This window comes from Schistocerca piceifrons, chromosome 11 (genome assembly GCF_021461385.2).
Source record: "Schistocerca piceifrons isolate TAMUIC-IGC-003096 chromosome 11, iqSchPice1.1, whole genome shotgun sequence".
Taxonomy (NCBI): domain Eukaryota; kingdom Metazoa; phylum Arthropoda; class Insecta; order Orthoptera; family Acrididae; genus Schistocerca; species Schistocerca piceifrons.
The window spans coordinates 18619750-18631047 of record NC_060148.1 but is presented as its reverse complement, the minus strand read 5'-3'; the positions used below and the strand labels follow the sequence as shown (position 1 = coordinate 18631047).

At 41.0% G+C, this 11298-nt stretch overlaps 1 protein-coding gene across 1 annotated transcript; it reads right to left on the bottom strand.

The window, feature by feature from the left end:
* Nucleotides 1-3225: 3225 nt before the first annotated feature.
* Nucleotides 3226-3852, bottom strand: LOC124720230 (poly [ADP-ribose] polymerase tankyrase-2-like). The gene has a single exon (XM_047245550.1). It carries the CDS (start codon nt 3850-3852, stop codon nt 3226-3228), a length of 627 nt encoding a protein of 208 aa, XP_047101506.1.
* Nucleotides 3853-11298: the final 7446 nt, after the last annotated feature.

The window sequence follows — 11298 nt, the reverse complement described above, 5'->3', positions numbered from 1 at the left end:
AGAAATGAAAATGACAATTTATTGCTTTTTATACATTTGAATGAATGTTGAAGGGTGTCTTCATTTGAAGCCACTGTGGTAAGTCTTAGCGACACTCACAATATGTGAAAAACATGAAAGATACCCTGGATATGAATGAATCAAATCTTCTCGGGTGACAAGCATAAGCAAACATCACCTTTTAAAACTCCATCGGGATCAATGAAGGTGTTTTTCATACCACAGTTGGCATAACATTTTAGAATCCCGTGCTGTAGCATGTGTTTTGCTTCTGACTTTCTCTTTCCTGTGGGCACCTGTGGTTTGAATATTTCACGGTGTGGTGTATTATGTGATGAACATGGTAAGCCTTTCACATATCTAGTATGTGCTAAACCAGCTACAACATTCCTTCTAAATTTTTAGACTTGCAAACTCCTACCAGTGTACGTCACAACTGATACATCAACAAAATACCAAGAGAATATTACCAAGGACCTTCCTGCTTTTCTTTCAGTTGTATAACATCCTTTGTTCACATGATATGACCTTGCAGCAATTTGCTTTTTGCTACTATCAGCCTCCTTTCTGTTCACAACTGAAACATCATCTGGAGGATTTTATAAGAAATTGTCCTTCCATTTTTCTAGAGGGTATTCCATCATCCCTCACTGACCATTCAGAGTCCACTCTACTGAGTTCTTTGTCATGCTTCATTTGTTCCAGACCTTTGAGGTCACAACTGCATGTCCCATGTTGTTTCAGTTTTTCCACAAAGGACACCCTTGTGAAGCAGTTATCAAAAACATTGTTTCCATTCCAGACATTCCCACAAATAAAATAAAACTATTTCTCCTAAATGAACCTCAGCTGTACCTATGTTCCTAGTGTACACTGGACTCGCATGCAGGAGGATGACTGTTCAATCCTGTGTCCGGCCATCCTGATTCTGGTTTTCTGTGATTTCCCGAAATGGCTCCAGGCAAATAGCCAGATGGTCCCTTTTGAAAGGGCACAGCTGACTTCGTTCCCTAATCTGATGAGATCGATGACCTCGCTATCTGGTCTCCTCCCTCGGAACAACCCAACCCTAGTGTAAACTTCAAAATCACAAACAAACACTAATTTATTAGCCCAAAGCCATACCATGTATCCTCATCTGATGAGTTTCTTGGGCATTTATTATTTATTATTAATCCTATCTTTTAATGTCACCAAGCATTCATCAACTGGCTGACTTTAGGTGGGGCATAACTCTCTTCGAAAGCTTTAATCAATGTCTATCATAGGTCTGATATTGCAAAGCTTATTGTAATTTGGAGACTCTGTTTTTGGTGTCACGTTGTTATTATTCAAATGTGTGTGTGTGGTGGTAACCCTCCAAACCTATTTATGGACATGAGTGAACTTGCACAATTGTCCCTCAACTGTTTACAGCAAGAGCAACTTCCATGGTAACTATGAGGTTATTTTATACCCACAAGAATTCATTTTGTTAGAAAAAACGAACCATTTAAACCAGTAACCAAAGACAAAAATGTTTGTTTTTTTGAGAGGCATTAAAGTTAGTGTGAAATGCTATGTAACCAATCAAATTGTCACAGAAAAAATTGAAATCGTCTGGTGCCATGTTGTTACCTTCATCTTTCAATTTGCCTTTTATACCAACATACTCATTTTAGTCATGAGACTTTGTACTTCCACAACAAATTTTACTCCATGTATTAGTGGCAAGAGAAGATAAAGGCAAACCATCATCACTGCATCAACACTTTCACCCTCAAATGATTAGGCCTTGCATGATTTTATGTGGTGTCTTCCAGTGTCACTTTCTTCTGCAGTGATGTCTAGAACAAGATCAGGATTAGTATCAAGGTCACTTTGATCACTTCTAATTTAGGTTCAGACATAACTTCATCCAAAAGGTCTAATATTCCTTTTACATGTGATGATTTCCTATTTATTGTGTTCTGGGGAAGAAAAGATACAGGTTAGATTTGGACACGTCTGGTGAATCACAGTAGCCCCATACGAAGCCACTATTTTTATTATTGTGAAATCTGTTCACTACTTTGCAGCAACACTATAACAAAAATGAATGACATCCTGCTTTAGCAGTCATTTTGCAGTGGTGGTACTTTTTGCAGAGTTCCTTGTAACCTGTCTATTTACATTTACTGTTACAAAAGTAAATTAACAAACTAGGCAGCCTGGGACATCATCGGTAACTTACATAATTTCAGGACATCCATTTCCTGTATTTTGCGTCTGCAGGCACTCCTTATCTCATCAAAAAGTATGGATACCTATAATCTCTTCACTACTGTAACCACTGAATTAAGTACTCACAGTATTCACTGATAATCTTATCAGATGACATGGTTTCAGCTGTGTTGTCAAATGGGTTGACATTAATTCTCAGCAAGTGGTCCTGACAGCCATGCAAGTACATTTTTTGATCAATTTGAAACCTGACTAAATGAGATTCTAAACTGAAATCTATTTAAAGTAGTCACCCTTCACATCAAACACAGTATGTGAGGTGAGTTTTTTCTCTTTTTAAGCAATCTAAAACCAATAATCTTTCCAATTATTTTGTTCCATGTTGCACAATGTGGAACTTCATTTACCATTGCTAAAATTCTTAGTGTTGGAAACGAAGTTTTTGCTTTCACCAAGAACATCTGTGGCTGCCTTATCTGCAACGCTGATACTCGTGAATGCCTTCTCACAGACTTACTAAATGAGATATCTCCTTACACAGAGCCAGTTAACATAGGTAAGTTATCTGCGCTTCTTCACTTGCGGTAACCCAATGACGTACTCACGAGTTGCAGTCTCATAAGTAACCCCCCCCTTGCCCTCCCATATGCTGGCAGCAATTCGGCAGCTAAGAACAGGGGTGCCTGTGCTGACAGGAATGAAAATGCACACAAAAATTTCAGACTGTGTTTAAGAAATGCTGAACACTACTGCAGAAGAGAATCTGAGAAAGACTTTGGAAAATGACTTCAAAGTATACCACACTGGAAGGTCATCGAAAATGTTCACGTGTATTTGGAACATGGTGAGGTTCAACTACTACATCGTGAGGTTCAAATACTACAAATGCTACTCTGGAGCAGTGTCAATAAGAGCTCTGCAATCCTGTGCCTGTCAAACATGTGACCTACTGCCAGCAAACTAAGTGTAAAAAAATTCTGTTTAGAAAGCTCAAGGATGTTGAAGGTAGCAGTTCAGGAAGTTTCACATGTGGAAGTGTGACCAGTACAGGGAGAAGTAAGAAGGGGGAGGAGGTAAATATTTCAATAATTCAATTACATGTATTTCACAGTATACTATGTTTTTACTTGCTTTGTCTGCAAATGGTAGTACAGCCCCGTGATACTCGGGACAAATCCTGCTCAGTATATCTAGGACTGCCCTCCTGTTGCATGCCAGGACTAGCTCCAGAGGCATCTTACCGTAGCCGGCAGCAGACCGGTCTGTCCCCAACCACAACAGCAGGTTTACGACAGCTGCTTCACCACATGTGGCGGCAATCTGCAAAGCAGTCTGCCCACAGCCGTCCCACGCGTCTTTGTCCGCACCGTGAAACAGCAGGACCATCACGACACCCTGTCTGCCGTATGCTGCTGCTACGTGGAGGGTAGTCTGCTGCCAGTCACCCCACACAGTGACATTGGCACCTGACTCCAGCAGCCAGTTTACAGCTGAGGTGTCGCCACACTTCGCCTTTCTGTGAATTGCAGTGTAGCCATTTTCACACCGGCTGTTGATGTCCATTCCATGTTGCAGGATCTCGAACAGTTCAGCCAAGTTTCCATACTTGGCAGCTTCATGTGTCCCCCCCTTTGTGACACTGGCAAGCATAGAGATGATTTCTCACAGAAATTTGTCACAGTAGATGATGGCAAAATCATTAACCAAACCAACTGAATGCTAGAAAGCCACACAATCGGTGAGAAATCTGGACTAAGATTTGAAAGTTTGCTCCAGCATGGGGAAGGAGATTGTGAGGTCACACAGAATTACTTGACATTTTTTGAACTCTAAGAAACTTCATTGGGTGGTATACCGCATTAGAACTGGCACAGGAAGCGTAAACCCAACAGATCACCGATTTCGTTGAACTTTTTGCACCAATTTAGTACATATAAATGTGAGAAACTCCTGTGGTACAAAAGTGCTGCTCAACCTTTTTTGAGAAATTGGCACTCTAAATTTCACCAGTCTGTCTGGTACCATAAAACAAAGCCAGCCGTCTGACATGCACTTTATGCTACCAGTTACGGCAGCGTGTCCTCGAACTGCTTGTCGGTCTAGTCCTTCATGCTACCCATCCACTGCACATTTATTGTTATTACAAATGTTTAAATGTTTAAACCTAAATAACAAAATTGGAAATAATAATAATTATAATATAATATAAATAGAACTATAGAAACATAGAAATACACACGTGGGAGGTACTAAAAAGATATGAGGAGTTGTGACAAATTTACCATTTCTCTCTCAATGCACTTCAGCATATCACACGCAAGTTGTACCTGACTACATGTTGTTGTTGTTGTTGTTGTTGTTGTGGTGGTGGTGGTGGTGGTGGTGGTGGTCTTCAGACCCAAGACTGGTTTGATGCAGCTCTCCATGCTACTCTCTCCTGTGCAAGCTTCATCATCTCCCAGTACCTACTGCAGCCTACATCCTTCTGAATCTGTTCAGTGTATTCATCTCTTGGTCTCCCTCTACGATTTTTACCCTCCACGTTGCCCTCCGATGCAAAATTCGTCATCCCTTGATGCCTCAGAACATGTTCCACCTGCTGGTCCCTTCTTCTAGTCAAGTACTCCCACAAACTCCTCTTCTCCCCAATCCTATTCAATACCTCCTCATTAGTTATGTGATCTACCCATCTAATATTCAGCATTCTTCTGTAGCACCACATTTCGAAAGCTTCTATTCTCTTCTTCCCCAAACTATTTCTCGTCCACGTTTCACTTCCATACAAATATTTTCAGAAACTACTTCCTGACACTTACATCAATGCTTGATGTTAACATATTTCTCTTCAGAAACGCTTTTCTTGCCATTTCCAGTCTACATTTTATATCCTCCCTACTTCGACCACTATCAGTTATTTTAGTTCCCAAATAACGAAACTCATCTGTTAGTTTACCTGTCTCTTTTCCTAATGTAATTCCCTCAGCATCACCTGACTTAATTCAACTACATTCCATTATCCATGTTTTGCTTTTGTTGATGTTCATCTTATATCCTCCTTTCAAGACACTGTCCATTGCGTTCAACTGCTCTTCCAAGTCCTTTGCTGTCTCTGACAGAATTACAATGCCATCAGTGAACCTCAAAGTTTTTATTTCTTTTCCATGGATTTTAATACCTACACTGAATTTTTCTTTTGTTTCCTTTGCTGGTTGCTCAATATACTGATTGAATAACACCTGGGGTACGCTACAACCCTGTCTCACTCCCTTCCCAACCACTGCTTCCCTTTCATGCCTCTTGACTCTTACAACTGTCATCTGGTTTCTGTACAAATTGTAAGTAGCCTTTCGCTCCCTGTATTTTACCCCTGCCACCCTCAGAATTTGAAAGAGTCTACATTGTCAAAAGCTTTCTCTAAGTCTACAAATGCTAGAAACGTAGGTATGCCTTTCCTTAATTTTTCTTCTAAGTCGTAGGGTCAGCATTGCCTCACATGTTCCAACATTTCTACGGAATCCAAACTGATCTTCTTCGAGGTCATCTTCTACCAGTTTCTCCATTCGTCTGTAAGGAATTCGCGTTAGTATTTTGCAGCCATGACTTATTAAACTGATAGTTCGGTAATTTACACATCTGTCAACACCTTCTTTCTTTGAGATTGGAATTACTATATTCTTCTTAAAGTCTGAGGGTATTTTGTCGGTCTCATACATCTTGCTCACCAGATGGTAGAGTTTTGTCAGGACTGGCTCTCCCAAGGCCGTCAGTAGTTCAATGGAATGTTGTCTACTCCCGGGGCCTTGTTTCAACTCAGGTCTTTGTTCTCTGTCAAACTCTTTGCCTGACTACATAATTTATACATAAATATTCATTCCATCATGATCTCTTAGGTCAACTATACACCTCTCAAAGTATACCACAATGATTATTGGTATAATATTTTTCCCTTTTTAAACAAATATTTGTCACACACAACATTTGTGAAAGCTCAGAAGAAAGCAACGACTGCCACCTTCTCTAACTGTGCTAATACTGCTGCCCGATGACTAGCATCCTCCTGTGATATTTGAATGGTTGTGGAACTTTCAAACTGTTTCTTCACAATGGTTTGGGAACACATTGTGTGAGAGCAGCTTTTGAGGGATTTAAATAAGAAGCACAGCAAAAAGCAAGCAAAAGATGTCCAGGAAGACCTATTTTGGGCGTTCATCCAGAATATGCACTCTTCCCTGAGCAACACATAGCAAGTAACTGATTCGATTTATTTCATCTCATAACATACAATATTCAGATCATGTGATTAGTTGCACTGTTGAAGTTATCACCTCATCATTCATAAACTCCTCCACTGAATAACATCTTTCCACTAAGAGTTCGTGTAAATTTTTCTGTAGATGACCAATTTCCATGCTCAGTATATCACAGATCTTTAATTTATTGTATATTTTCATGCTCTTGTGTTGAGGAGTCATAGAATTTAGCTTTAATAGGTGTGGGTGGGAGCATAAAATGTTATTGCCTAGTTGTGTAAATGTTTGAAGTGAAAGTCTTTGAAAAGTTCAGGTTTAATGTGCAGGAAAATTAGAAGTTCAAGAATGTATAGTGATGGTACAGATAATATATTTTGCTTTTTAAATAATAGGCGACAAGAGGTTCTCGGATGTGCAGCACACTCTTTCCTAATGATTTTTCTTTGAAGTTTTAATATCCTTACCATGTAAATTGAATTACCCCAAAAAATTATGCCACATCTGATGACATTCGAAGCAACTATAGTACAAAATTTTTTGTCTGTCCGTGTCTCTTACATCATGTAACTTTCCAATTGCAAAAGAAAGGCTATTTGGTTTGTTAACTAAATATTCTGAGTGTGGCTGCCAGCTCAAGTTTTTGTCTGAAGAATTTCACTGTGCTTGCTGGTTCTGTCTTCTCATTTTTATGTAGGACATAGATCTCACTTAGCTTACTTTTTGTTTAGAACTGTGAGTTGTGTTTTTGTAATATTTAGTTTCAGACCATTTAATTGCAGAGCTTTTTTTTTTAATCAGCACTAAAGTATCATCTGCAAATAGGACTGACTTTGCATTGATGTCCAAGGGTAAATGACTTTACATAAAACAGGGAGAGAATTGGTCCCAAAACAGAGCCCTGGGGGACACCTAGTGGTAGTTTCTCATTTTGATGAGTAATTTGCAGCGTTAGATGTTGTGAAAACTCTTTGCTTCCTGTTTGTCAAATAAGAGGTCTCCTGCTGATCCTATATCTCTTTAATTTATAGAGAAGTATGGAGTAATTCAGTGAGTCTGTTTGTATATAGCATGGTGGATGGGATTGAGTTATTCTGAGGCATGTAAGAATTTTTCATATTGAAGTAGCCAGCCCTCTTAACTGCCAGCACAGCATACTGAATTTGTACACAAGGTTTTCTATGACCAATTTTACATCATTTTAAATCACTACATTCAGTTAAAACATTAAAATGGGAAACAGTGCACATGCAATATATACTTAGTGCCCACAGCAATCAGATTAAGAATATCACTCTCTCTACAAGAAAGAAATAAAAAACTCAGCACAATTGTGCTGTGTTACCAGTCTAGTCTAAGTTTATATCCCAAATGGGCATTAAATTATGACAAAAGCTGACCGTAGTCCGCAACATTGCATTCAAAAATACAACAAAAGGATATCAATGATTCATTATATCTTCAAAGCACAAAAATGCTCGTGGAGTGTTTCCTTACAGAATATGCATATCGAAAGTCGTGATTGTGAATTGTGTTAGGTTTACACTAGCAAAATATGGATGGAAGGAGGCTTACTAGTTGTCTCAAATCATTCCTTTGGAAAGTGTTTTGAGAGAAAGCTCAGTACTTTGTAGGTGCTACTTATAAAGACAGAGGAAAGTAAAATCTTATTAACCTCATTTTTGCTTCAACCAACTGCGAGATTTCTGCCATTAGCTGTGGATGGCAGCTGGCCACTCCCTCTCTCCAGCCCTCCACTTTCCAGGCCTCCGGAGGATCCTGGGAGATCACCTCGAGGCCAGCACCGCACGCTCTGCCACATTTTCTACGGTCAAATTCTGGACCGACTGGTCCTCAAGAGCATCCTTCAGTAGAGGGAGGTCATATTTGTTGGCAGCTACCAGTAACTGTGCCATCTTGCGGATGGTAGCACTGTTGCAGCACCTTCTCAGCTGTATCCTGCTGCCACGGGGAGGGCTATCCGTTGTCAGTCGTTCCTTACACTGGCATCGGCACCCGACTCCAGCAGGTAGTTGACGGCCACGATGCACGCTGTCACCAGCCTTCACCCCGCCATCCCCTCCCCCCCCCCCCCCCCCCCCCCGCACAATGCGTTGTAGCCATTATCACACTGGCTGTCGACGTGTATTCCCTGTGCCAGGATCTTCACCAGTTCAGCCATGTTTCCGTTCTCTGCAGATTCCTGCATTCGGTTCTCCACGGAGTGTTCTTTTGTGGCGCTGTGGTCTACATCTACATCTACATTTATATTCTGCAAGCCACCCAACAGTGTGTGGTGGAGGGCACTTTACGTGCCACTGTCATTACCTCCCTTTTATGTTCCAGACGCATATGGTTCGCGGGATGAACGACTATCTGAAAGCCTCCGTGCGCGCTCGAATCTCTCTAATTTTACATTCGTGATCTCCTCGGGAGGTATAAGTAGGGGGAAGCAATATATTCGATACCTCATCCAGAAACGCACCCTCTCGAAACCTGGCGAGCAAGCTACACCGCAATGCAGAACGCCTCTCTCGCAGAGTCTGCCACTCGAGTTTGCTAAACATCTCTGTAACGCTATCACGCTTACCAAATAACCCTGTGACGAAACGCGCTGCTCTTCTTTGAATCTTCTCTATCTCCTCCGTCAACCCGATCTGGTACGGATCCCACACTTATGAGAAATACTCAAGTGTAGGTCGAACGAGTGTTTTGTAAGCCACCTCCTTTGTTGATGGACTACATTTTCTAAGGACTCTCCCAATGAATCTCAACCTGGCACCCGCCTTACCAATAATCAATTTTATATGATCATTCCACTTCAAATCGTTCCGCACGCATACTCCCAGATATTTTACAGAAATAACTGCTACCAGTGTTTGTTCCGCTATCATATAATCATACAATAAAGGATCCTTCTTTCTATGTATTCGCAATACATTACATTTGTCTAAATTAAGGGTCAGTTGCCACTCCCTGCACCAAGTGCCTATCCGCTGCAGATCTTCCTGCATTTCGCTACAATTTTCTAATGCCGCAACTTTGCTGTATACTACAGCATCATCCGCGAAAAGCCGCATGGAACTTCAGACACTATCTACTAGGTCATTTATATATATTGTGAAAAGCAATGGTCCCATAACACTCACCTGCGGCACGCCAGAGGTTACTTTGTCTGTAGACGTCTGTCCATTGAGAGAAACATGCTGTGTTCTGTTTGCTAAAAATTCTTCAATCCAGCCACACAGCTGGTCTGATATTCCGTAGGCTCTTACTTTATTGGGCGACAGTGCGGAACTGTATCGAACACCTTCCGGAAGTCAAGAAAATGGCATCTACCTGGGAGCCTGTATATAATATTTTCTGGGTCTCACGAACAAATAAAGCGAGTTGGGTCTCACACGATCGCTGTTTCCGGAATCTGTTGATTCCTACAGAGTAGATTCTGGGTTTCCAAAAACGACATGATATGCGAGCAAAAAAACATGTTCTAAAATTCTACAACAGATCGACGTCATAGATATAGGTCTATAGTTTTGTGCATCTGCTCGACGACCCTTCTTGAAGACTGGGACTACCTGTGCTCTTTTCCAATCATTTGGAACCTTCGGTTCCTCTAGAGACTTGCGGTACACGGCTGTTAGAAGGGGGGGAAAGTTCTTTCGCGTATTCTGTGTAGAATCGAATTGGTATCATGTCAGGTCCACTCTGTTGAGCGATTCCGGTTGCTTTTCTATTCCTTGGACACTTACTTAGATGGCAGCCATTTTTTCGTTTGTGTGAAGATTTAGAGAAGGAAATGCAATGCGGTCTTCCTCTGTGAAACAGCTTTGGAAAGAGGTGTTTAGTATTTCAGCTTTACGCGCGTCATCCTCTGTTTCAATGCCATCATCATCCCGGAGTGTCTGGATATGCTGTTTCGAGCCACTTACTGATTTAACATCAGACCAGAACTTCCTAGAATTTTCTGTCAAGTCGGTACATAGAATTTTACTTTCGAATTCACTGAACACTTCACGCATAGCCCTCCTTACGCTAACGTTGACATCATTTAGCTTCTGTTTGTCTGAGAGGCTTTGGCTGCGTTTAAACTTGGAGTGGAGCTCTCTTTGCTTTCGCAGTAGTTCCCTAACTTTGTTGTTGAACCACGGTGGGTTTTTCCCGTCCCTCACAGTTTTACTCGGCACATATCTGTCTAAAACGCATTTTACGATTGCCTTGAACTTTTTCCATAAACACTCAACATTGTCAGTGTCGGAACAGAAATTTTCGTTTTCATCTGCTAGGTATCCTGAAATCTGCCTTCTATTACTCTTGCTAAACAGATAAACCTTCCTCCCTTTTTTTATATTCCCATTAACTTCCATATTCAGGGATGCTGCAACGGCCTTATGATCACTGATTCCCTGTTCTGCACTTACAAAGTCGAAAAGTTCGGGTCTGTTTGTCACCAGTAGGTCCAAGATGTTATCTCCACGAGTCGGTTCTCTGTTTAATTGCTCGAGGTAATTTTCGGAAAGTGCACTCAGTATAATGTCACTCGATGCTCTGTCCCTGCCACCCGTCCTAAACATCTGAGTGTTCCAGTTTATATCTGGTAAATTGAAATCTCCACCTAAGACTATAACATGCTGAGAAAATTTATGTGAAGTGGATTCCAAATTTTCTCTCAGTTGTTCTGCCACTAATGCTGCTGAGTCTGGAGGTCGGTAAAAGGAGCCAACTATTAACTTAGCTTGGTTGTTGAGTGTAACCTCCACCCATAATAATTAACAGGAACTATCCACTTCTACTTCACTACAGGGTAAACTACTACTAACAGCGACGAACACTCCACCACCGGTTGCAT